Here is a 27,128-nt window from a genome sequence, read left to right on the forward strand (position 1 = left end):
TGTGTTCCTTTAAAAAATCAACAGTGGCATATTTTACATGTTCTTCTACACGCCTGAGGAGGTAGCCAATGTCCCATGTCAGAAGAAGTCTTTTTCTCCTTTATGGGTCACACTTCCTACGTCTTAAGAAAATCTTACTTACCCTGAATTCTTGAAGATATCCTATGATTTATTTTAAAAGTTTTACTGTTTCACTTTTCACATTTAGGTCTAAAATCCAGCTGAAATTCATTTTTGTATATTCTGTACCATAGGGATAAAATTTCATCTTGTCCATATGCCGATTATCTCAGTATCTGTTATTGAATTTCCATCTTTTCCCTTCTGATTTGCAATGACATTTCTAGCATATGTCAAATTCCCATATATAACACAGGACTGCTTCTAGGCTCTCTCTGATGATGTATCATTTTGCCAATCTCTGTGCCTATAGTACAGTTTTTATTATTATATTTCCACTACGTTTACTACATTTCTTTTCCTTCTTTAACACCCATGGAGGTGTAAAGTATTAGGTATACTGTGGTACTTCTGGAAGAAAAAAAAAAACAGGGGGTATATTCCACTCCCCATCTATTTATAGACCACGGGCTTTTCTAAAATCAAGTTTTTTAGAGTATAAATTACATATGCTTTCAGTGTACAGTTTTACAAATGCATAAAGTCACTTATAGAACAGTTCCATCCTCCCAAAAAACTCCCTCATGCCCTGTTAGAGTCAACTACCTGCACCCCCTGGCAACTACTGATCTGTTTTCTTTCCCTATAGGTTTTGCCTTTTTCAGAATGTCATATATTATATTGTATATATTACTTATATATCAGTCATGATATAACTCTTCCCTCTTCTAGAAGAAAAAGAATTAATAAATTATGAACACTGTTCCTAAAGCAAGGTAACACAAGCTTTCTGTGTCCCCTCCCAAAGACAAATAATGTACATTGCAACAAAGTAAGGAAATATGCAATGTTGAAAAAAATAAAAGGTGAGAACTCTTTGAACAGATATTATGCTTCCACATAATTTTAAAAATTCTACTAGAAAATAGGAGAAAATCCTGCCTTATAGTTCCTCAAATGATATAGGAAAGTGTAGTGGGAGATGAGAACACCTTTTCTCAGCATTTTCCTCCAGGTGAGACAGTAAAAGGAGTTAGAGGACACCTCCCCACTTTGAAGTAGTTTCCCACTCATGTACATGGAACTAAACTGCAGGTTATTGTACCTCTTAGGTACAAAGAAGGGCACAGCACAGACATATGTAGTTCTAGAAAAAGCACAAAGAAGGGCACAGCACAAAGAAGGACAAAAAAGCACAAAGAAGGGCACAGCAAAGACATATGTAGTTCTAGAAAAAGATAGGAAGAGAGACAAATCAAAGGCAGCTGAAAAGAAGCTGCCTTGATTCCTCAAGAAGCTCCTTGGTTCCTCAGTTTCAAATCCTGTGTTTTTGTGCAATCCTCCATCACAACAATAACCAGCATTACCCTGATACCCAAACCAGACAAAGACATTTCAAGAAAACTACAGACCAATATCCCCCATGAACACGGATGCAAAAATTAACATTTTAACAAACTGAATCCATCAAAAAGATAATACGTCATGACCAGCAGACGTTTATCCCAGGAATGCAAGCTTGGTTCAATATTTGAAAATAATGAATGAAATACACCATATAACAAAGTGAAAAATTAAAACTTCATGATTACCTCAATAGATATAAGCAAAAGAAAAGCACTTTAAAAATCTAACATCCATTCCTGTACAATAAGTCAAAAAGAAAAAGAAAAAAAAGAAAGAACTAAAAGGCACCCAGATTGGAAAGAAGGAAGTAAAATTTGTAAAACTGTCTTTAACTTTTTTTTTGGCTGTGCTCTGCAGCATAAGAGATCTTAGTTCCCTGACCAGGGATGGAACCCGTGCCCCCTGCAGTGGAAGCACGGAGTCTCAACCACTGAACCGCCAGAGAAGTCCCTGTCTTTACTTTCTGACATCATGATTGTCTATGTAGAAAATCTGATGGAATCTATAAAAAAGCTACTAGAACTAATAAGTGAGGTTAACAGTGTTGCAAGATACAAGATCAACGTAGAAAAACTTAACTGTATTTCTATAGCTAACAATGAATAACAAATTGAAATGTTAAAAAATCATTTATAATACATAAAAATAGTAATTACTTAGGGATAAATATGAATAAGACCTATACCCTAAAAACTATAAAATATTGCTGACATAAATTAAATAAGACCTATACAAATGGAAGAAAAACACTGTGTTCATGGGTCAGAAGACTCAATACTGTCAAAATGTAAATTCTCTCCAAACTGATCTAGAAATTCAACACAATCCCAAACAAAATCCCAGCTGGCTTTTTCGTAGAAATTGACAAGCTGATTCCAAAATTCATGTAGAAGCGCAAAGGACCCAGAATAGCCAGAACAACTTTGAAAAAGAACAAAGTTGGAGGACTAATACTATCTGATTTCAAGACTTATTATTAAAGCTACAATTCTCAGATCAGTGTGTTATTGAAATAAAGATAGATGAATAGATCAATGGAACAGCAGAGTCCAGAAATTCCCCCTGCACATATATGGACAACCAGATTTTCAACAAATGTGCAAAGGCAATTCAGTGGGGGAAAGAACAGTCTTTTCAACAAACTGTGCTGAAACAATTGGATATTCATATGCAAAAAAATAAACATCAATCCATACCTCACTTCTAAATATAGACGATATATATATATTTTATATATATATATATACATATATATATATATGTGTATATATATATATATATATAAAAAAAGACCTAAAACTTTAAACTTAAACACAGAAGAAAATCTTTGTGATCTTGAGTTAGGCAAAAATTTCTTAGGTAAGTCACTAAAAGGATGATCCATACAAGAAAAATCGATAAACTGGACTTCATTAAAATTAAAAACTCTGCTCTTAGAAAGACACTGTAATGGAATATAAAGCCAAGCTATGAACTGGGAGAAAATATTTTCAAATCAAATATCTAATAAAGGACTTGTATTCAGAATATATTTTAAAATTCTCTAAACTCAATAAGAAGACAAACCCAGCAAAAGATCTGAACAGACATTTCACCAAAGAAGATATACAGATAGAAAATGAGTTCATGAAAAGATGTTCAACATCACTGTAATTAGAGAAATTAAAATTATAATGAGATACTTCACACCTATTAGAAAGTCTATAGTTAAAAAGACTGAACATAGCAATTCAGCAAATATGTGGAGGAAACACATATTAGAACTATGTGTTCTAATATGAATTAGAACTATCATACACCGCTGGAGGGAATGTAAAATTACGACTACTTTGGGAAAGAGCTTGGAAGTTAAATGTTACAAAATTAAATGTACAGCTATCATATGATTCTACACCAAGATATTTACCCCAAAGAAATGAAAGCATATGTCCATACATAGACTTATACACAAATGTTCATAAGCAGCTTTATTTATAATAGCCAAAAATTGGAAACAGCTCAAACGTCAATATTTGCTTGATGTCAAACTATCAACAACTGAGCAGATAAACAAATTGTGATATATCCATATAATGGAATACCACTCAGCAATAAAAATGAATGAATAATTGATACAAAAACATGAAAGAATTTCAAAATAATTGTGCTGAGTGAAATTTATAATAGACAGCAGATCAGTAGTTGTCTGGAGATACCGGAGGGGGCATGGGGAGGAGTGAGAGGGAATAAAATGGGGTATGAGGAAACTTTTTTATGGTGATGAATATATTCATTATCTTAATTATGATAATGGTTTCAGGGCTATATAAATATGTCAAATCTTAAATTGTACACTTTAAATATGTCCAGGTTATTGTATGTCACTTATACCTAAATAAAGCTGTTGAAAATGTGTTTCAATGCATTTTAATGATATTTTCTATGTTAAAAATACTTATAAAAGAGCACTAAGAAACAAGAGTAAGTCTTCAGTGCACACGTACTCCTGGGTGGTTAATACTTACTGCATATGTATTAGTCCAATGTTTTACCACTTCTTGGGATCGGAAATGCATTTCTTTCTTTGCCTTCCTTTCTGCACGAAGGTGTGCTGCTTCTCTTGTCAAACTGTGAAGGCTATCTTGAATTCTTTCCCACTCATTGTGTGGAATTATGGTGACCTGCCGGAGATCTACTTTGCTAGGCAGAAGAGGTGGATAGAGGACTTGATCTTCTTCACAGTTCTTTACTTCTAATAAATTTTTTAAAATAAGTATTAAAAACTTTTGAGAAGAGTTTGATATTTTTTCTCACACATTTCTATATTGGCATGATATGTGGAAGCTGTTTCAAAGAATAATTTTATTCTTGTTATCTTAAGAACAGCTGGGAATAAGTGGAAAGTATACAAGACCTTGAAATCAGAAGACATAGATTTGAGTCCTTACTTAGTCAATTCCTTACTGTGTAACCTGGGCAAGTCATTTAACTTCTTGGAGTCTCAGTATCAACATCTTTAAAGTTGAGATCAATAATACCTACCCCAACAGGTTGTTATAAAAGCATTTTCAAAGTTAATCAAGCAGCAGTTTATAAGTGGATAACTTTGGGGAATGTTCATCTTTTGGGGCTGTAGACATTGCACTTGTCTACTCTATATAACCCCTTCCTAACTGAGTAACAGCAATGTAATTTGGAGAACTGACTACAGTCTCAGTCTTGGGGTGGGCCTCATTAATTTAAGAATACTTGCATCTCCCTTGACAATAATTATTCCTGTAGTAAGAAAATAAATAGGACAAGAGTTATGAGACTTTTAGAAAAGTTCTTGCTTGTACTTCTGGGAGAGACATCTGAGAGTGACTCTCAGACTAGATACGAACGAGGAAGCATGAAGGCCAGACAAGCAGCCATCCTTTGACCACAAGAGGAAGCAGCCTTAGGATGAAGCTGTGAACTGTGAAACACAAAGAAGAAACAAAGGAAGACCCTGGGGCAATGAGGATTTCATTATGCTGCTAGATTAATCAGACCCAAAGGCTGGAGTTCCTGTTATATGAGCAAATAAATTTCCTTATTTTTAAACATGATTGAGCTGGGTATTCAGTGAAATGAATTCACAAGCATCCTAAATGACATAATGGAGCTCATAACAGCTCTTCTCTAAAAAATGTTCCTACCCTTTTAATCAACTGAAGTTCTTACTTATAAATACCCAAACTCATTCTAGCTAGTTTAAGCAGAAAAGGAATTCATTAAGGGATATTAGATAGCCTACTGAATCTCTCAGAGAGCCAGAGAGTTACCCTTAGAAGATATACATACAAATATCACACAGACCACATTGTGAGGTTCCAGTGAAGATTCACAGCAACTGGCATTGGGTAGGCACCTCAACTTGCCCCACTTATAAGTTGCTCCACTGGACACTATATATGTGAACCTTCACGAGTACTCTGGAATTGGTACACTTTTGCTGCCACTCTCCCCAGAAAATGTATTCAACATGCTGTTTCTTTCCTCATACGCTCTCTTCAGAATGTAAATCTAGCACACATACAATTGACCAGCTGAGTCTTGGTCTTATGCCTGCACCCTAGCTGCAAGGGAGGCAGAAAAAAATGCCTTCTGCTTTAAGGAGGTAGAACTTGTAAGGAGAAGAATTTACCAAAATAGGAAATACATTTGAATAATGGTGGGTGGTCACAGGCCAATAAAGCACAGTGGGTAAGAGTGTGGACTCTGGAGACAGACAACCTGGACCTTTTCTGAACACACCACATATGAACTATGTGAATCTAGACAAAATTATTTAACCCGCTAAATCTAACCCCTTAATTGCAATATGGAAATACTAATAGTACCTACTTCATTTTATATAGCTGGTGTAAGAATTAGATGAAGTAATATATGTAAAGAATCTAGAAGAGTGCCTGGCACACAATATGTGAGATAAATATTAATTATTATTATTTTTACTGCTTTTATTAGAAGAATGAAACAGAAGTAGAAAAGCAGAGGCAAGAAATCATGTGGCTCCAGAAAGATACTAAGAGAAAAGCTGCTAGGACAATTAGAGTCTTCTTGGGGTTTGAATTAAAGTTGATGGGAGTGAGAATTTGGTTGTTAACCTAAAATGTGAGTTTAGAACCACAGGTACCATCTTGCCTACCATATACCAAGTCTCCACATGCAGAATAAAGACAAGCAAAGCTGAGAAGTAGAATAGTGTCCTGGATCGAGTTATACCTAAATTCACAGGTATGTGAGCCAAAATATTCCCCTTTTAACTACAGTGAATTAGATCAATCACTTGTAACCAAAGAGTCCTGACCAATACATCCTTATAGCCTTGTAACAATTTTCCTTTGCTTCACCTAAACTGGCTCAACTTGGTTTGTGTTACTTACAATTAGAAGCTACATAAACAAAGGCCATTAGATTAAGCCACCTGCCTTTGGATTAGCATATTGTTAGGCATATTAATATGCTTTTCTTGGACGTCCCTGGTGGCGCAGTGGTTAAGAACCAGCCTGCCAATGCAGGGGACATGGGTTCGAGCCCTGGTCTGGGAAGATCCCACATGCCGCAGAGCAGCTGAGCCTGTGTGCCACAACTACTGAGGCTGCGCTCTACAGCCCATGAGCCACAACTACTGAGGCCGTGTGCCACAACTACTGAAGCCCCTGCACCTAGAGCCTGTGCTCTGCAACAAGAAAAACCACTGCAATGAGAAGCCCACGCACCGCAACGAAGAGTGGCCCCAGCTCACCACAACTAGACAAAGCCCACACGCAGCAACAAAAACCCAACACAGCCAAAAATAAATTAATAAATTTATGAAAAAAAATATGCTTTTCTTTCTCTGACCCAAGAGTCATTCTAATTCTTTAAGATGTGAAATAAAATGGAGACAATTTAATTTTCCAAAATACTAAAGGGGCTGGGTAGACCAAATAGCCCATACTGGCAGGAGCTGCTCCTTACAAAGTATACAGTGGTGAGCAAGCTTTGGCAGCAGTGGCAGGAAAACAAGATGCCAAAAAGCTGTGTAGTGAACAATGTGATCCCTCATGACACCTTAATCTTCTGTAGAGTAACTACATTCATGAGATATTTTATTCAAGAACTTTTCATGAACTCTGATACAGGAGGAGAACCAAGAGAACCACCACAAAAGCAGCAGGAAAAATAGGACAATCCATGGAAAGTTTGGGAAAGGCTTTTTACTATCTCAGGTTAACAAAAGTTGGGCCAAGTTCCCTCATGTCTTTTTTTTTTCTTATAAATAAGTTTATTTTTTATTTTTGGCTGCGTTGGGTCTTCGTTGCTGCACATGGGCTTTCTCTAGCTATGGCGAGCGGGGGCTACTCTTCGTTGCGGTATGTGGGCTTCTCATTGTGGTGGCTTCTCTTGTTGCGGAGCACGGGCTCTAGGCACGCGGGCTTCAGTAGTTGTGGCCCGCGGGCTCAGTAGTTACGGCGCACGGGCTTAGTTACTCCGCAGCATGTGGGGTCTTCCGGACGAGGGCTCAAACCCATGTCCCCTGCATTGGCAGGTGGATTCTTAACCACTGCGCCACCAGGAAAGTCCCAGTTCCCTCATATCTTTGAGGATCAGGAGAGCCCTGATTGACCTCCGAGCTATGAATGATTTCACATATCCATGCTTTACTCCATTGATGCAGAGTTCAGTTCTCAGAGGGCAGTCTTATTTCCATGATTCCTACCTCACAGCGACCTTCACATAATGCTAGTAATGGCTGTTGGAGAAGTGAAGCAATTAAAACTTTTAAAAATTGCCACTGATTGTTTTAACAAACATAACTGGTGAGCTCTGAATCAGGTCAAATAAAGACAAGTCTTGCGAGTGGGACTTTCCAAGGAACTGCCAGACAGGTCAAATAATAAGTTTCCAAGGAACTGCCAGACAGCTCAAATAATAAGTTATCTGGGAAATGGGATTTGGAAGGGGTTCAACGCTATTTTGCTCCCTCCACAGGCTGCTAAGCCACTGGATTTCACTGTGATCGCAGTGGTTTTCTAGACTACCATAGGGCAGGGAGAAAGAAGGGGACTAGAACAAGTTAAAGTGCAAAAAACCTCATTGTTCTTACCAAGATTCAGTTATTTGCCTTGATAAACACTCCCCAATTGTTGCAAGCTTTTGGTTTCCTGAGTTCTCAAAAATTGATTTTGACAATTTTTGCTGTTGTTCTTTTTGATTTAATGCAGCACTTTATATATAGGAAAGTGAATATGTGAGCGTAATTTTGTTTTTTCAATACATGCCACATGGGTACTGTCTCTCTCCTACATGTCATGACCCTCTGCTGCTACTTCTTAAGCCCTCCACAGCATAAATACCCACTAGTGTCCACTTGATGGGAGACTGGCTGGCTCTCACTCAGCATTTGGCACAAGGGACTCTATTGCTACAGAAGCTCAGGAGATGACATGAAGATAGTCCAAGTTCCCAAGGTTCTGTCACCATGAGAACATTAATTGGGAATTTACAATCTTAAGAAACTAAAATCACTGGAATTAATAAAGAGATCTTTAAATGTCTCACTAGGCTACTTCTATTACAAAATCAAATTTTTATAAAAGGTCATGTGAATTACAATACCTTAAGTAGCATTATTTTCACACTCTATCAAAGTATAAGCCTTAGGATGAGACCTTACTTTCATTTTAGTTGAAGAAATTGAGATTTTCCTTCAGACACTTTCCTTAGAGTACTCAGTAGGTTCACAGCAGAGTCAAGACTCCAATGAGGTCACTGATATTTCCAAAATACATTCCGATTCACTCAATGAATAACAAAGCTTAAGTGCGAGAAAATTCAGCAAACACCAGACTCTTGGACCGGCAACGGCACAGCCTGAATATCGGGCCAGCTGGTCAACTGGGAGTCTCTGACTTCTTTTTCTCTACCCTTATTTCTGTATACTTTCCCCACCTACCCATTCATCCAAGGGCAAAACTGTCTAATTTACACAGAGCCCGACGATGCCCACGGTGCTGTTTTTGGCTTGGTGGAGCCCGTTTCAGAAGGAAAGGCACGCTCGCCTCTCACTCCATGCCTGGAGACCAGAAACAATCCCTGTGGTGGGATGGACCATTTTAGCTCACCCGTGCTTTCCTTGGCCCGTCCACAGCGCCTTCCGAGCCGCACCAGCATCTCTGAGGTACCCATGGCGCTCTCAGACTTGGAAAGGCTTTTCCGACGCCGAAGTTTCCGCTAAACCGCGCAGTTGCTTAGCAACGCCGCCGGAAGTGACAACAGTCGTAGCCGAGGAACGAAGAACGCGCAGCTGTGGGCTGTGGTGCCGGAGAAGGGAGGATGCGCCTGCGCGGGAAGTCAAGGCCAGGCGTGCGAGTGGGGCGGTCCTACCCCGCAGGCGCAGGCGTCCGGAGTGGGCGGGAGGACAGAGCCCTCGGAAGCGGCGCCGAGGCCAGAACGGCTGCGGGTCTCTGGCCTGGGTCAGTGACGAGCCCTGGGACCCGGTTGGGCCCGGCCTGGTGCTCCCATCGGCATCCAACGTGCGCCTCTCGGGAAACGACACCCGACTAGGTCCCTGCCCCTGGCTTCTGGATGTACCCGGCAGGTGTGCGGGAGAGCGAGGCCTGGGCTTGGCGTGTGTGACCCACAGACCTCGCGGGGGAAGGTGAACGGCAAAGCCCTCCTCCCTCAACTATAGAAACTCAGGGATTAATTGACAGAAAATCTGTTTTTAAATATTTTGGTTTCTGACGCATGATCTGGGCTAGACGGGGCTTAGTTTTCTTTTTTTTTTTTAAATCGCAATGTTAATACTTGGATTATAACATTCATGTTAGAGCCTTTAAGATATCTTTAATTGCTCGGTAAATACAGTATAGTAAATTGAATGTATTTGGAGGACCAATCAGACCTCTAAGGACACAAAAGCCTGTTAAGAGTGAATATGGGCTACGTTTCAAAAGATCCTTTTCTAACACGTCGAGGTACAAATTATTACATTACAAGGTAGTTGGCTATGACACATACACATTAGGCATCAAACTGGAGTTGCTCAATATGAAAGGAGGTAAGATTTTTAATCACTGAAGTTCTAACACATAGTTGTACTGTTTTTCTTCAGGTTTTCTATCAGATGATCGATCCATCGTAATAATGCTGGTAAGTATGAAAGGATTAATAAAATATTTGTTGGCAGAAATATAGTTTTTGCACATACAACATTGGTGGTTTTTTGGAATCATAGTTTTAAAAACGTTGGGCTTCCCTGGTGGCGCAGTCGTTGAGAGGCCGCCTGCCGATGCAGGGGAAACGGGTTCATGCCCTGGTCCGGGAAGATCCCACATGCCGCGGAGCGGCTGGGCCCGTGAGCCATGGCTTCTGGGCTTGCGCGTCCAGAGCCTGTGCTCCGCAACGGGAGAGGCCACAACAGTGAGAGGCCCGCATACCGCCAAAAAAAAAAAAAAAAAAAAGTCAAGAACTGGGAAGAGTCAGAGATTTTACCCTACTTGCATGCATGCTGACAACTTAGGCTGCCACCGTTCTGTAGAAGATGCAGACCCCTAGAACAGTGATGAATTACAGCAGTAGCAGTAGCCAGAATATCAGTAATTTTGCCCCAGTTGCCACAGGATGATGCAAAGAGTGCCAGAAGGCACCTGCACATGGAGTGTGTTGCATTACAGGACAGGAACCCTGAGCTTAGGGCATCCAGATCTTTATTATAATGGACAATAAGCATGCCTTTCAAGACTGTTCACTATACATGCATTTTAAAAAATAAATTTATTTATTTTTTTACGTATTTATTTTTGGCTGCATTGGGTCTTCGTTGCTGCGCGCGAGCTTTCTCTAGTTGCAGTGAGCCAGGCTACTCTTCTTTGTGGGGCATGGGCTTCTCATTGTGGTGGCTTCTCTTGTTGTGGAGCACGGGCTCTAGGTGTGCAGGCTTCAGTAGTTGTGGCATGTGAGCTCAGTAGTTGTGGCTCACGGGCTCTAGAGCACAGGCTCAGTAGTTGTGGCTCATGGGCTTAGCTGCTCCACAGCATGTGGGATCTTCTTAGGACCAGGACTGGAACCTGTGTCCCCTGCATTGGCAGGCGGATTCTTAACCACTGCGCCACCAGGGAAGCCCTTACATACATTTTTGAGACGATATCCAGAGCAAAGGGCAGTGAGTACCTTGTAAGATATGCAGAGCCACTAGAGACCCATGGAGATTACCTCCTAACAAAAATTCTGTGGAATTTTAACTAAATTGGTTACAAAAATTATTGAATCTTACAATATTTGGTGTCAGTAATTTGCCAGTTTGGCGTAGTGTTCAGGTATCATTTGACTTACAACACCTGGTTCTAACTCTAATCCATGGATCTTTACAGCCAAGTGTATCTAGAATTAGTTATTTACCTTCCATGGCCACCACTCATTTTTTTTCTTTGTTGTGAAATTAAGAAGGTAGCATATGCACTTTGATCTGAAACAGAGCTTAAATTATTCCGGGGAAAATATTTTATTACAAAATCAGCGTAGGAAAAGAATGCACTGCAATTGATGCTACCACTGTATACAGACATTTCTTTTTTAAAAGCAAAAATGAGATTATACTGTAAACATTGTTTTGTGACTTGTTTGTTTAATTTGAACATCTTAACCTTTTACTCACTAAATAAGTGGTCTGTTATATGGCTATCATGTACATATCTTATTTAAGCAATCCCCTATTCTTGGATGTCTATGTAGTTTCTAGTTTTCATTATTGTAAAAAAGCACATAGCCTATTGTTAGACCCTGGAAACATTGCAGACATACAAAATATATACTTTACATGCTTCTGGAGAGAACAGTTAATAACTGCTTCTGACATTTTAACAAACTGATTTCAAAATAGATTCACTTTCACTAAATCTTTCTACACATCCTTAATTTTTGGAGACATTTTTATTTCAAGTACAGCACTAAATCTTTGAAAGTTTATTGACAACAGAATTTGGTATTTGTCTATTATTTAATAGGTAAAAAGAAAAACTGGAATCTGGAAATCTTAACATAATCAACCTAACACCTGTGATTTTATCCACTGAATAAGAGTTTATACTCACATAACATTCCCTGTTTTGTATTTAAGGTTTTTGTTTAAACAAAATTTTATTCCTCCCATTGCCATAGGTGCTTTTCTGATGTAAGAGAAAACATATTAGAAAAGGTAAATTTTTAAATATCTTAACTACTTTCATTAATTTTAGGAGTTAAGAAGTCTCCATTCCTTTGCTTGGAATCAGAAGACTTTTTCCCCTGCATATAGAGTAGGAGTAATGTTGGTTAGAAACTGGCTGGTGTTTAAAACTGAAGATTGTCATGACTGTTTAACCTAAGCTCCATGCTGAAGTAAGATTAATTGTCTTGGAAATACTAAATTGGGTAAGTATTTTAAATATAGGTTTATGTTGAGTGGTGGGAAAAAACTAATGGAAAAAGATCCGAAATTAAGAAAAGTACACTTGTAGATAGAAATTAATAGTCAACAGTGGAACTAAGTTAACAGTTGGAACTTTGTTAACTTCAGGCTTATGATACAGCTTATTTGGAGGTTAATAGTGAAGGAATTTTAGTAACTTGTGGCTGATTAAGTCTAGGTTTGAAACACTTTGCAACCAACAATGAGTTACATTTGAAAAAAATTTTTTTAATTGTGTATAAATTCAGAATGCCTAAAAAGCATTTTAATTTAAAATGTGCTTAGGTGCATTACCAACGTGATTGTCAACTGTGCTTTATTGCTATTTATTACATTGTTTCTATGGGAAAGTGATTTCTGCACTTAAATCTCTGGAAGCCAATCAGGGACACCTGGATTAGACATTTAGCAATTCATGGATCCAGGGTATCAGAATACTTCATACCATTATACCATCTAAATTCATACAACAGGAGATACATCCTCTAGGTTTGTTATTCTCCAGATATTCTAAATTGAGAGGCAAAAAATACTTACTCTTATATGAGTTGTGAGCTCATTCTCAGTTTCACCTGCTGGATATCTATCATTATAAACCAGAGAATACATGTAGATAAATGCCATGTTTTCTTTTTTTTTTTTTTTTTTGGCTGTGTCAATCGGGTCTTATGTGCAGCACTCGGGATCTTCATTGCAGCGCGTGGGCTCCTCGTTGTGGCGCACAGGCTCTCTAGTTGTGGTGCGCAGGCTCCAGAGTGCTTGGGCTCTATAGTTTGCGGCACATGCATTCTCTAGTTGTGGCCCCCGTGCTCAGCAGTTGCAGTGCGTAGGCTTAGTTGCCCCGCAGCATGTGGGATCTTAGCTCCGCGACCAGGGATCGAACCTGCATCCCCTGCATTGGAAGGTGGATTCTTAACCACTGGACCACCAGGGAAGTCCCCCATGTTTTCTATTTTTAATTGATCTCTTCTTTTTCTTATTGGTGGGGTTCTTCACTTTTCATTTTAGGATTTCTTGCTAAAACTTCAGAATGGTTGTAAAGTAGATCACAGATGGTTAGTGTGTACTTCGAGATTAATGAATGTTTTCATGTTATTAAACATCTTTTCGTCAAAATGACCTACTTAATATTTTATTTTTAAACTGATTAATAGTCGTTATTCTATTTCTTAGGCACTAGAGTGTATTACTAAAGCATGAACTTTGGAGTCAGGCAGACCTGAGTCCAAATTCTAGCTCTGCCATTTAACTAATACTTAACCAACTTAATTAATACTTAAGCTCCAGTTATATATCTTTAAGATGAGGATAATAATAATTCCTACTAAATGGGTTTATGACAGATGATGAGATTGTAAGGTTCTTAGTCCAGTATCTGGCATATAGTGATATCTATAAAAATAACAGTTACTCTTTAAAAAAATTTTTGTTGTTTACAGACACTAATTGTAGCTTTTCCTGGGAATTCTGTATAATTATCTTTTTTACATGATAATTTTCATTTATACCATCTGTTGATTCATTCCTTTTCTCTTGAGATTTAAGTTAATGATCTTCATTATCTATTAATGAAAACAGAGACTTGAGTAATTGTCATATCAAAAGCAGTGTGATTATTCACATATATCCAGATTATTTGGTACTCCAGAGCTAAACTATCTAGAGAAAATATAAATAAATGTGAAAATTGTTAACAAAAGTTACTTCTAGTGTGGAAGAATTCAACTGACCTCCAGTTCAAGTAATTTGTTTAGACTTTCAAGTACAACATCAAGCAACCATTTGGTTATAACATTGACAACGATGATTTCAAGCTAAAAACCTTTTTTAAAAAATTATTTAAATTTTGCAAGATTTCACATTATGTTAAATTTGGTCAGAGTTTTGGTTAGTTCACAGAGAATATGTATTGTACATGACCTATTATTTAAAATGAGGCTCATTGTAAACATTTTAAACTAATAAGTTTGTGATTGATAATTTAAAGACAATAAGAATGACTAGCCTACATTTTTTTCTGTCTTATTTTATAACTTTTCTAAATTAAAGTGTAAGGGAATAATTGTTTCATTACTTCTCTCATTAGATTGCTCTCTAGTTTAATTCTGAGTGCTCAAAGAATCACCCCCTCAGGAACACAATAATACCCTGAGTATCCTTTTTATACGTTCTGTTTTCCATTCATTTAGCATACTCAAATATGAACTTTGCTTCTTAGGAAAAAGTGCTTAAACGGTAGTCTTAGAATGCTTAGTCATTTTAACTTGTTTATATTCACCCTTTGTTTCAGCAGATTAAGAGTAATTTTGTTAAATAGATACTATAGCTAGATATGTAGAACCGAGTATGTTTAGGGAATAATATTTCTTCTTTTCCAGGGTAACCCAAATCTGTTTCTGGAACCATGAAAATTTTGTTGGTTTTTGACTTTGACAATACAATCATAGATGATAATAGCGATACCTGGATTGTACAGTGTGCTCCAGAGAAAAAGCTTCCTATTGAACTACAAGATTCTTATGAAAAAGGATTTTGGACAGAATTTATGGGCAGAGTCTTTAAGTATTTGGGAGATAAAGGTGTAAGAGAAGATGAAATGAAAAGAGCAATGATATCAATGCCTTTCACTCCAGGGATGGTGGAACTTTTAAACTTTATAAGAAAGAACAAGGATAAATTTGACTGCATCATTATTTCAGATTCAAATTCAGTCTTCATAGATTGGGTTTTAGAAGCTAGCAATGTTCATGACGTGTTTGATAAAGTCTTTACAAATCCAGCAGCTTTTGACAGCGATGGTCATCTCACTGTGGAAAATTATCATGCTCATTCTTGCACTAGGTGCCCCCCAAATCTTTGCAAAAATGTAGTTTTGGTAGAATTTGTAGGTAAACAGTTACAACGAGGAGTGAATTATACACGAATTGTTTATATAGGTGATGGCGGAAACGATGTCTGTCCAGTAACCTTTTTAAAGAAGAATGATGTTGCCATGCCACGGAAAGGATATACTTTACAGAAAACTCTTTCTAAAATGTCTCAAAATCTTGAGCCTATGGAGTCTTCTGTTGTATCTTGGTCTTCAGGTGTTGAAATAATTTCTCATTTACAATTTCTAATAAAGGAGTAATACGCCAATAATTGAAATGTGTATCAGTTAAGATTAAATACAGCAGCATAAAACTAAAACCCCAAATAACAGTGGCTTTAAAAAAAGAAAAAAAGTTTTCCCTCTCACTTAAAAGAATTTCAGAGTTAAGTATCTCAAAGTTTCTGTGTTGCTTTACCAACCTCAGCACTTGACTTCCAACTTATGATCCAAGATTGCTGTTCAAGCTCCTTCCCTCACATCAACTTTCTGGCCAGCAAGGAGGACAGTGAGAGAGAAGGTTGCACCCTCATTTAAATTTCACTGGCCAATACATTGTCACAATGCTCCTTCCTAACTGCAAGGAAGGATGAAAAATATAGCTTTTATTTCAGATGGTCATATTCATAAACAGGCCTTTGAAGGCCTGTTTGCTTCTGAATCACTCTTACTCATGATGGACAGCCTTTTGGGATCCTATTCAAAGTAAGGGGAGGGGTTTATCACTGCAGCCCTCATACTCCAATACCTCTTCACCTGGGTCCCACGAAGACTGTTAAGATAGCCACTCAGTATGTCAGATATCACTTACAGAATTGGCCAACCCTTTCACGGAAAAGAAGCTCACCTACCTAAGTTTCTGTGCTTCCTTAGCCGACAGTTATTGTCAGCTCTCTCATGTCTTTAAGCAGATATTTTAAAAATTGTGTTCAGCTATCAACTTTTCCCGATGTACTCTGTAGAAGATCTGGTCCAAATTACTTGATCTACAACTACTAAAAATGAAAATATTTTTTTTTTTGCTTGCATAATTTATAATTTGTTACTGGCCTCAACTTGTAGAGAAATCACAATGTATAAGAGTAAGTGTTTCATAAATAAAATTTAAAAAAAGAGTAAGTGTTTCAACGTAATCTAACCTATTAATTTAAAGCAAAACAAAGTTTACTTTTTCAACCTGGAAAAAAATAGAGTACCAATTTTTTTCCCACAAAATTACATTGAACATTTTTGTTTCTGGAGCTTTCTATATGGAAAAGAAAATCCTAACATTATTACGTAAGGGATATTTATGCCTAAAACATGTGAGCCTAGAAATTAACACAGTACTGTACAGCTTTCTAGGTCAGCTGATATTTTTCTAATATCCCTATATGAAACAGTTTCTTAAATGTTGAGTATTCCTACAAGCTATATATTGTATCACTCAATATTTCATTGCCAAAATGAAATAACATACTGATTAAATCAGCATTCTGGAGTTACAGTCTGTAATAATGATATAAATTTAAAATACTTGAAGAACATTAATTTGTATTTCATTTCAAAAGGAAAGTGTGAAATTAATGAACACTTGGGCAATAGATACTGCATCCCTATCTCTAAAATTAACTGATTTGGAAGTAGTGTATTCTTATGTGAACTAAGCATTAGGCTTATTTTAAAGATCTGTAACTGCTAGACATACTTCGGAAATAAATACCAAAGAAAGTAAAATATAAGACTAATCTCTCGGGGAATAAATTTAAAAATATAATCTACCTATTAACCATTTTTGGTAGAGTCCACTAGTTGCACTTACCTCAATTTTGTACTCTACTTCTTTCCATTTTTCCCAGGCATATGACCATCTGAAATAAAAGCTATATTTTTCATCCTTCCTTGCAGTTAGGAAGGAGCATTGTGACTAAGTATTGGCCAGTGAAATTTAAATGAGGGTGCAACCTTCTCTCTCACTGTCCTCCTTGCTGGCCAGAAAGTTGATGTGAGGGAAGGAGCTTGAACAGGCAGCTCACCTTTGAATACTCTCAATCCCTGAAATTGGACTGAAGTTATCTAAGATTTTTAGAACTCCAAGGTGCTTGACTAAAGCAAATCTGAACTCTCTTAGAGGAAGTTAATATCCTTAGTATGGTGGGCAGACTCTAAGGTAACCCCCCATGATCCCTATAAGCTCGTATTCTCTCTGTGTGTGTGGGGGAAGTGTATGTGTGGAGAAGGTGATCTAGGACTTGCTTCTAATTAATGCAATACCACAAAGATGATGGGATGTATCATTTATGTGTATATGATTATATTACATCAGATCCTTATGCCCATCTTGTTAGGGAACTCTCTCCCTTGCTAATTTTAAAGAAGCAAGCTGCCATGTTGTGAACTGGCCTTCAGAGAGGGCCACATGGCAAGCAACTGAGGGTGGTCTCTAGCCAAAAGCAAGAAGTAGGTCCTTGGTCCAACAGTCTGCAGGGAACTGAATACTGCAACCATGTAAGTTTGGAAGTGGATCCTTTCATAGTGGAACCTCAGCTGCGATCACAGCTCAGGCTGACACCTTGATTTAGCCTTGTAAGACCCTGAAACAGAGGCCCTTTGAGCTGTGCTTGCACTCTTAACCCACGGAATCTATGAGATAATAAATGTCTGTTTGAAGATGCTAAGTTTGTGGTAAAACTGTTAGCAGCAATAGAAAATTAATGCAATAGGCCTCAAAATCTAAACAGTTTTGTAAGTACATTGTAAAGCACATAGTAAAAAGTAGCTACACCAAGAGGTATAAATGAACACCAGCAGAAGTTTTTATTTAAATAGATCTGCATGACCTCCAAGTATTGGAGTTTACAGACACAAACTAAACTTATGAGAATTTTGGCAAAGAACTGAAAATTACATAAACAATATGGAAATACTAGAACTGAAAAATAACATGACTGAAATTAGAATCTTAATGGATGGATCTGACAATAAAACAGGCATAGCTGAAGAGAGTTAGTGAATAAACACAAGTTCGAAGAAAATATCCAGAATAATGCAGAAAGAGACAAAACAAAGAAAATACAGAAGAGAAATTAAGACATAGAAGATATAGCAAGATCTAACATAGGAAATTGGTATCCCAGAAAGAGAGGAGAAAGAAAATGAAACAAGCAATATTTTAAGAGAGAATGAGAACGTTACAAAGTTGCCGAAATACATCAAACCACAGATTCAAGAGCCCTCATGAACCCCAAACAGGAAAATAAAATGAAAACCGCATGAAATCACATTCTTGTAAAACTGCCAATAACCAATGATGGAAAAAGCATCAGATAGCTAGAGGGAAAAAAAAAAAAGATGACATTGAAAGGAGCAACAATTAAACTAACAGCTGATATTATTTTTTTCTTAAATGTTTGATAGAATTCAAGGACGCCATCTAAGCCTGGAGTTTTCTTTGCTGGACGGTTTTAACTACTAGTTTGATTTCTTTTGTAGATTATAGGTAAAGGTTGTATAGTTTTCTTGAGTAAGCTTTGGTAGTTTGTGACTGTATTTATTATCTCTTGCTGCATAGTAAGTTACCTGAGAATTTAACAGCTTAAAACTAAGCATTCATTATCTCACAGTTTCTGTGGCTCAGGAATTGAAGAGCCCTTAACTGGATTGTTCTGGCTCAGGATCTCTAATAGGGCAAGATGTCAGCTAGGGCTCTAGTCATACGAAAGCTTGACTAGAGCTGAAGGCTCTGCTTGCAAGGTGGCTGACTCACATGGCTTTTGGCAGGAGACCTCAGTTCCTCACTGATTGTTATCAGGAATCTCAATTTGCTGCTGATTGCTGGCAGGAGGCCTCAATTTCCAAACACATGGGCATCTCTAGAGAGTTGCTTGAATGTCCTGAAGACATGGTTTCCTGCCAAGTGACCAATCCAAGAGAGAGGGCAAAGAGGAAACCATGATGCCTCAGTGACCTAGTCTCAGAAATCAAACACCATCCATTCCACTATATTTGTATTCTAAAACAGAATACAGGGACTTCCCTGGCGGTCCAGTGGTTAAGACTTCGCCTTCCAATGCAGGGGGTGTGGGTTCGATCCCCAGTTGGGTAGCTAAGATACCACATGGCTCGCAGCCAAAAAACCAAAACATAAAACAGAAGCAATATTATAACAAATTCAATAAAGACTTTAAAAATAGTCCCCATCAAAAAAAAAAAAATCTTAAAAAAAACCACAACAATACAAAGGCCCACAATCAAAAGGAGGGGAATTAGGCTCTACCTTTCAGTGGAGGTACTTTTAAACCACCATGGTGTTGGACATGCTTTTAAACCACCATGGTGTCTCAAGACTTTGTCCATTTCATGTAAGTTGTGAAATTTATGGGCATAAAATTTTTCATAATACTCCCGTATTAATCCTTTAATTTGCAGTCAACACAATGGATATCTACTGTCTAGATTTTACCATTAGTATTTTACTCTGGGGACTTCCCTGGTGGTCCAGTAGTTAAGAATCTGCCTTCCAATGCAGGGGACGCGGGTTTGATCCCTGGTCAGGCAACTAAGGTCCCGCATGCTGCGGCGCAACTAAGCCTGCATGCTCTACAGCCGACGCTCTGCAACTACCAAGCCCGCGCACTCTGGAGCCTGCATGCCGCAACTAAGACCCAACGCAGCCAAATAGATAAATAAATAAATAGTTTTTAAAAACCCAAAGAACATTTTACTCTGCTTGTTTTATCACATACCTGTCCATTCCTCTATCCGTCTTTTTTTTTTTCTTTTGCCTTTTTAACATAAGCATTGTTTGTCCCCTTTCCTTCTTTGTTCCCCAATGTGTAAAACCATGTGCTTCTCTGGCTCTGATTGGAACTCAGTTATCCTCAGGCTCTATGTGAACTCTGGGAATTATTTGATTTATAGTTCTTGGGATCATTCTTTGCCCAGACTTATAGTATTTCACCCTATGCATGTGTCTTAGTATCCAGCCATAGACTCATGGGGACAACCCCTCTTCCAGATTTCTGAAACTCTCTCTCCATTTAGCTCTGTCCTACAAAAAGCCAATTGTGCCTCCCCAAACTTATCTCCATCTCCTCAACTCGGTGAGACTACCATGGTCCGCTTGGGATTCTCCCTCCCTGCACCTCAGGCTGTGAAATGTCTCCAGGCAAAAATGCAGGCAATTATAGGGCTCACTTCATCTGTTTCCCTTCTCTCAGGGATCACATTCCTGCACTGCCTGTTGTCCAGTGCCTGAAAACTGCTATTTCATATACTTTGTCCAGTTTTCTTATTGTTTACAGTGGAATGGTTAGTCCAGTCCCAGTTCCTCCAGGAACAGAAATTGTAGTATCTCATTTTTCATTCCTAATGTAACATGGTGATTAAAAGCTCTGCTCTAGATTAAAAGACCTGAATTTGAATTCTAGCCCTGGATTGGGTAAATTACTAGCCTCTCAACACCTCAAGTTTCTTTTTTTTTTCAATTTTATTTATTTATTTATTTGGCTGCACCAGGTCTTAGTTGTGGAACTTGGGATCTTTTTTGCGGCATGGGGGATCTTTAGTTGCGACATGCAACCACTGCAATACAGGCACCAACCAATCAGAACAGAAGCACCAAACAAGAATGGATTCTGGCCACAGACATAACAGTTCCTGTGTCTGAATAGCAGCCCTGTACTTGTCATATATGCCAACACCTCACACACATACGATGCACTCAATGTTAGTTCACTGAAGTCCAGCTTTTAGTCTGTTCTGTTTCCTCTTTTTAAATGTCTGGACATGTCCTTTGCTCATTTATCTATAGGGTCTTGTGTTCTGCTTATCTTTTTCCTGAGTACTTCATATATGGAAGATACAAACATGTTGGCATTAAATTGTGTTAATCTTTTCTAAATCTTATGTTTTATTCTTTCTAGATAATCTGGTCTTAATTTTTATTTTAAAATGTAAGCATATCTAAATTTAATATGTGCCTTATTTTCTCATTAGATTATGTTAGAGTTAATGAAACAAATATATTGATACACACTAGGCTTTTTGCAATAAAATGTAAGACTCTTGTTCTCTAAAATTTTTCCTTTGAAAACAAAAGAATCTTTGTGTTCCCCTCATAGCTAAGCAAATTCTTTGTGACCAGTTTTACTGTGCTGAACTGTGAACTTATAAAATAGAGATGCTAGAGTTAAAAATGGGAATTGAAGAAGACTATTGAATAGAGAGGTAGAGGAACCTCGTGTTCTTCACACGAGATTCTAGGATAGCCGTGGTAGGCAGAATTCTAAAACGGTCCCTTGAGATTTCCCACACCCTTGTGTACATGCCGAGCATAATACCCAGTACTGTGAATCTGATGTATTTTACTACCATGATTAGGTTATGTTTTATGGCACAATTGACTTTAAAATAGATTGTCCGGTGGACCTGACCTAAACACAGGAGCCCTTTAAAAGCAGAGAGTTTTCCTGGCTGGTAGCGGAAAAGGAAGTCAGTGATTCAAAGCCCAAGAAAGATTCAACGTGCCATGGTTGGTTTAAAGATGGAAGAAGGCATATAGTAAGGAATGCTGACAGCCTCTGGAGCTGAGAGCAGCCCCTGGCTGACAGCCAGCAAAGAAACAGGGACCACAATCCTACAATTAACTGCAAGGAAACGAATTCTACCACCAAACATTTGAGTTTGGAAGAGGACTGTGAGCCCCAGATGAGAAACACAGCCCAGGCTGGCACCTTGATTTCAGCCTGGTGAGACCCTGAGCAGAGAACCCACTCACACCATGCCCAGATTTCTGACCTACAGATATTTGTGACAATGTTTTTGTGTTGTTTTAAACTGCTAAATTTGTAGTAATTTGTTACACAGCAATAAAAAACTAACACAAAAGCTAATCTCAAGGAATTGCCTAATTTTCATACACATACCTATTTTGTAATTATGTTTGGCAATTCATACTCTAAAGTAATGAATCGCTTTTTATTCTTCTGACTAGACACTGAACATCGTGATGTATGAAGAGATGCTTATGAAAATGTCTCTGCCTTTGAGAGTTTCGAGGATGACTTAATTTTTTCTGCTAATTCATCTTCTAATTTTTTATAATATGACTGTACTTTTTTAAAAAGAAAAACAAATTTAAAGAAATCAAGACCTCCTGAGAGATAGAGCGCACCCTGCAACCATCTACCAGTGAATGGGCCAGAGCTGAGCTGCTCAGACAGGACTGACCGCATAATTTGAGAGACCCAGAACACAGTGAAAATGAGGCACCTCTTGTTCAAAGATTATTAAGAATTTCAAGACAGCAAAGCATTAAACCAAGAGTGGGGCCTTCTGGTTGCACAGGTCACACATGAAGCCAGATCTGTGCCCAGACCTTCTCCAGCAACTTCCAGATAAAAGCTTTACCAAGAACTGCTTACAGTCCAAAGGCTCCAGTGCTTCTTCACTGCTTGGGTAACATTTGCAAACTGATTGCTCATAATGTCACCATACACCAAATCCTTTCAGAATTTTCTCCAAGGGTGTTTGTATATATGTATGTGTGTGTGTGTCTGTGTATATATGCATATAGGTGTATATGTATATATATGTGCTCTTTGACGTAGATGGATTATTCTTATAATTGTTATATTGCTTTTGCCACTTAAAACTATAAGTATTTACCTGTATTAATAAATATTGTTTAAGATTAAAATCTTAAATCTAAATTCACATTTTTTGCAATTTAAATGGAATGAAGAGGTAAAAAATTGATAGAATTGTAAAGAGGAAGGAAGGAAGGAAGGGAGGGAGGGAGAGAGGAAAGATCCCTGTCCTTTAAGGAACTCCTATAGTAAAATAAGAGGACAGTACTGAAGTGTGACATGGTTAGTATATTAGGAAGGGATAAGCATTACTACATACATAATTTAAGTATAAACTCATTTTATCTTAAAATCTTTCAAAATAGGAATATTTCTCCAATTTTTTATATAAGAAAACAAGCTTGGTGAGGTCACAGAACTAAGTAATAAAAGAATTCTTCAAACTAGGTGATGTTGAGTCAAGAGACCTGAATTCTAGTCCCAGCTCTAACTGCTAAGTTGCTCTGTGACTTTGGTGAATTATTTTTCTTCTCTGGAATTCATTTTATTTTCTGTAAAATGACTAGACTGAGTGAGTTTTATCCCTAACTACCTTCCAGTTCTAAAATTCTGTAATTCTAAAATCATTATGAATTTAAGTGCTTTCTAGGTTTTGCTACAAAGAGCTTTTAAAATCTATCCTCTAAGTAAAGTTAAGTCATCCTATTTTTAAGGCCTTTAGAAGGAGGTTTTCATTTTACCACAAAACCATTTGGGGGTCAGCCTTTTAATTTTTAGCATATTAATAGATCACAAGATTGAACTCTTCATGTTGCTTAGTTTTCTTGTCTTTGAGCTAAATAACTATGATTTCCTTATCTGATCCTCAGAAAGCAGTTTTTATTTTCATAACTCTCCTCTGACCTACTGACGGTCCTCTGTAAGATTGTCCCTGAACTGGACACAGTACTATATTCAAGGATCAAGACACTGGTTATCTATCTCATTTTGCTCATATAAGCATTGTCTTTCTTCTCTCTTCCTTTTTTCCTCAATGTATATTAGAACAGTGCTTCTCTGTGGATCATGTTAAAATGCAAATTGTTTCCAATCGGTCTGGGGTGGGAGTTGAGATTCGTTTTTCTAATACACTCAAAGATGAAATACTTCAAATATTTAGATGCCTCTTGATTGCCTAACCTGCTGAATCTAGCACCATTTCCTATAAGGACAATAAAAGCCAGAAAGCAATCTTGCCTGGCTTATAGGTCAAGTCTGGGTGCCATAGAAATAATCTGAAAGTCAATTCAACCCTAAAACTGAGTCCAACCTGGCCCTCTAAATGAGCAGCCAAAATGTGATGATGTGCAGACTTACTTGCCACAGGATAGCCTAACCCAGCTCCTATGCACTTGATCACCAAAGAGGAATTACTGGACACAGAAATTAACTGCTAGAGCGGGACCTGGTATAGGCTTTCTTGACTTTGGCACTATAGACTTTTAGGCTGGATAATTTCTTGCTGGGGGCTGGGGGAGGAATATGTGTTTCCTGCGCTTTGTAGGATAGCAACATTCCTGACCTCTACTCACTAGATGCCATTAGCAGTCCTCCTGGCAAGTTGTGACAACCAAAAACATCTCTAGACTTTGCCAATAATCCCTGTTTGAGAACTACTTAATGCCTAAAAGTCCATATGTTTTATTTGTGGATCAAGTGAAGAGATATTGTACGTACAGAATACCACTACTCTTAAAGCCACAGATCCAAAATATTTCCCCCCAGGTAATAATTTCCTTATCACCAAGTCCACAGCCTTGTCACATCATAGCAATCACCACCTGAGTGTTTAATAAATATTGTTGATGCCTAACTCAATCACTTCCTTCCTGTGTTAGATACATATTAGACTTCTTTCCCTACCCAGGTATTATATGTACTGTGGCACAAATCTATTAGTTTAAACCTGCTTTCGTAGTGCAACTGTAGTCTTTTACAGAACAAGTTATAATTACATCTTTATTCTACTTTTTAAAAAAATGTTATATCTGATATGCCTACATATTCATTTAGTTTTATAGCATTTGAATTTTTTAGCTCCTTGTTAATACTAGCCCTGAAGGAGAGTTAGAGAAGATTTTCATTTATGGTCTCATAAGCAGCTTCCAAGGGACAGCTGATATATCAATAGGGCAACTGAAGGCAGGCACCAGACTGAGAAGAGTAGTTCTGTTTTTTTCTTTTTTAATAGATATTTATTGGAGTATAATTGCTTCACAATTCTGTGTTAGTTTCTGTTGTACAACAAAGTGAACCAGCTATACATATACATATATCCCCATATCCCCTCCCTCTTCGTCTCCCTCCCACCCTCCCTATCCCAGCCCTCTAGGTCATCGCAAAGCACCGAGCTGATCTCCCTGTGCTATGCTGCTGCTTCCCACTAGCTATCTATTTTACATTTGGTAGTGTATATATGTTGATGCTACTCTCACTTCGCCCCAGCTTACCACCCCCCCGGCCCGTGTCCTCAAGTCCATTCTCTATTTCTACGTCTTTATTCCTGCCTTGCCACTAGGTTCATCAGTACCTTTTTTTTTTTAGATCCCATATATATGTGTTAGCATATGGTATTTGTTTTACTCTTTCTGACTGACCTCACTCTGTATGACAGACTCTAGGTCCATCCACCTCACTACAAATAACTCAATTTCGTTTCTTTTTATGGCTGAGTAATATTCCATTGTATATATGTGCCACATCTTCTTTATCCATTCATCTGTCGATGGACACTTAGGTTGCTTCCATGTCCTGGCTATTGTAAATAGTGCTGCAATGAACATTGTGGTACATGTCTCTTTTTGAATTATGGTTTTCTCAGGGTATATGCCCAGTAGTGGGATTGCTGAGTCATATGGTAGTTCTGTTTTTAGTTTTTTAAGGAAACTGCATACTGTTCTCCATAGTGGTTGTATCAATTTACATTCCCACAGTAGTTCTGTTAATAGTGTGATAATGGGACTGGAATTTATAGCCACTTTCTGCCCCTATTATGAGATATGCTTTTTTTTTTTCCAGAATATTAGAGGGAGAGTCCTTTACTGACCTAATAACCTCACAGTACATCTTTAGATGAGACCAGTTGTAGGGAATATATAAATAATAATTAATTGCCTTAACTCTTTTACCTTATACCCTATCATTTTGTGCTCCCTGATGGGTTTCTTTTTTCAGGTGGACAATGTGATAGTTCTGTTGTAGAGAGATTTTTTGATATGCTCTATAAGGGCTTATGGAATAATATATTCTGGGCCAAAAACTAAATCTATCTTACTTATGTCATACAAACTGATGTCTGTGTGATGATAGTTCACATGGAAACAAAATATTAACGTAAATGTTTCCTAACAGAAATTCTTAGAAACTCCCATTGTTTATGGAAGATGTTACTTAGTAAAAAATTAGTCTTTTATATTCAAAAATAAATTTTCAGTTGTATGTCTAAACAACTAGTAAAAAAATATTTGCAATTAAACTACCATTTGCCGCATAGGATTTTATAATCAGTGCAAACTGGAAAACTTGCTCCTTCACATTTTTTTCTACCACTTTACAGTCATATTCAGGATTTTGTTACATATCAGAATCTCAACTGTTCTCACAGCTTGGTCCATGCAATATTTTGTTATCCTCAGTTAAATATGAGAGTATGTTCTTTCAGGGATTTATTAACAATTTAGCCCTTTTCAGGTTTAAATCCAGAAAAAATATCCTATTGCACAATTTGGGGGGATAAAAATACTAGAGTAAACAAATATTTTGAGGGTCTACTATGTGCAAGAAGACAAACAAAACAAAAACTTGTGGAAGTATAAGTGTAGGGCTATGTCTTACAAACAATGATGTCCTTCAAAGCATTTACAAATGCTTTTAAAGAGGTGGGACATATACATATGTAATTCATAATTCCCAAGTAAGATTCATAAAGCATATTAGTAATTAGCATAAACAAAAAGTACTTAAGTCAAGGAAGGACTAGATGACCATATAGTATTGTACTGTGTACTCAGTCAATTGATTAATTGTCATATAAGAGAAGCTTTATGAAAGAGGTAGATTGTGATCTATACCTTAAGGGATGGACAGGACTTGGAAAAATGGAAAGGACTTGATAGAGCTTCCCAGATGAAGGGAATAATGTGAGCCACAATGGGGGTGAGCACAGCGTATTCTCGAGATAGTGATG

The 27,128-nt window shown here is 37.7% G+C and overlaps 3 protein-coding genes across 6 annotated transcripts in view; 2 read left to right on the forward strand and 1 right to left on the reverse strand.

Moving 5' to 3' along the window:
• CFAP210 (cilia and flagella associated protein 210) overlaps window positions 1-9,326 on the reverse strand; it is a 36,776-nt gene extending 27,450 nt beyond the window's left edge. Inside the window, exons 1-2 of the mRNA XM_004267278.3 lie at window positions 9,141-9,326; window positions 4,032-4,258 (exon numbers count right to left, since the gene is read on the reverse strand). Of these exons, the coding sequence (XP_004267326.1) occupies window positions 4,032-4,258; window positions 9,141-9,204 (291 nt within the window). The 5' untranslated portion in view covers window positions 9,205-9,326. The remainder of the gene's footprint in view (window positions 1-4,031; window positions 4,259-9,140) is intronic.
• A 247-nt stretch (window positions 9,327-9,573) lies between these two features.
• Window positions 9,574-27,128, forward strand: part of KLHL23 (kelch like family member 23) — a 55,809-nt gene continuing 38,254 nt past the window's right edge. The window contains exons 1-3 of one of the 4 annotated variants that reach the window (XM_049712262.1): window positions 9,574-9,676; window positions 10,133-10,170; window positions 22,309-22,772. The gene's annotated coding sequence lies outside the window, so the exon portion shown is untranslated. Of the gene's footprint in view, window positions 9,677-10,132; window positions 10,171-12,198; window positions 12,215-12,288; window positions 12,430-22,308; window positions 22,773-27,128 lie in introns of those variants that run through there. The other 3 variants (XM_049712261.1, XM_049712260.1, XM_033423524.2) reach the window with 3 other exon arrangements.
• Window positions 12,290-16,454, forward strand: PHOSPHO2 (phosphatase, orphan 2). The gene is made up of 2 exons (XM_004267279.3): window positions 12,290-12,429; window positions 14,845-16,454. The coding sequence occupies exon 2, from the start codon at window positions 14,871-14,873 to the stop codon at window positions 15,594-15,596; it is 726 nt and encodes a 241-aa protein (XP_004267327.1). The 5' UTR covers window positions 12,290-12,429; window positions 14,845-14,870; the 3' UTR covers window positions 15,597-16,454.

The sequence above is a fragment of the Orcinus orca genome, chromosome 7 (assembly GCF_937001465.1).
Source record: "Orcinus orca chromosome 7, mOrcOrc1.1, whole genome shotgun sequence".
Taxonomy (NCBI): domain Eukaryota; kingdom Metazoa; phylum Chordata; class Mammalia; order Artiodactyla; family Delphinidae; genus Orcinus; species Orcinus orca.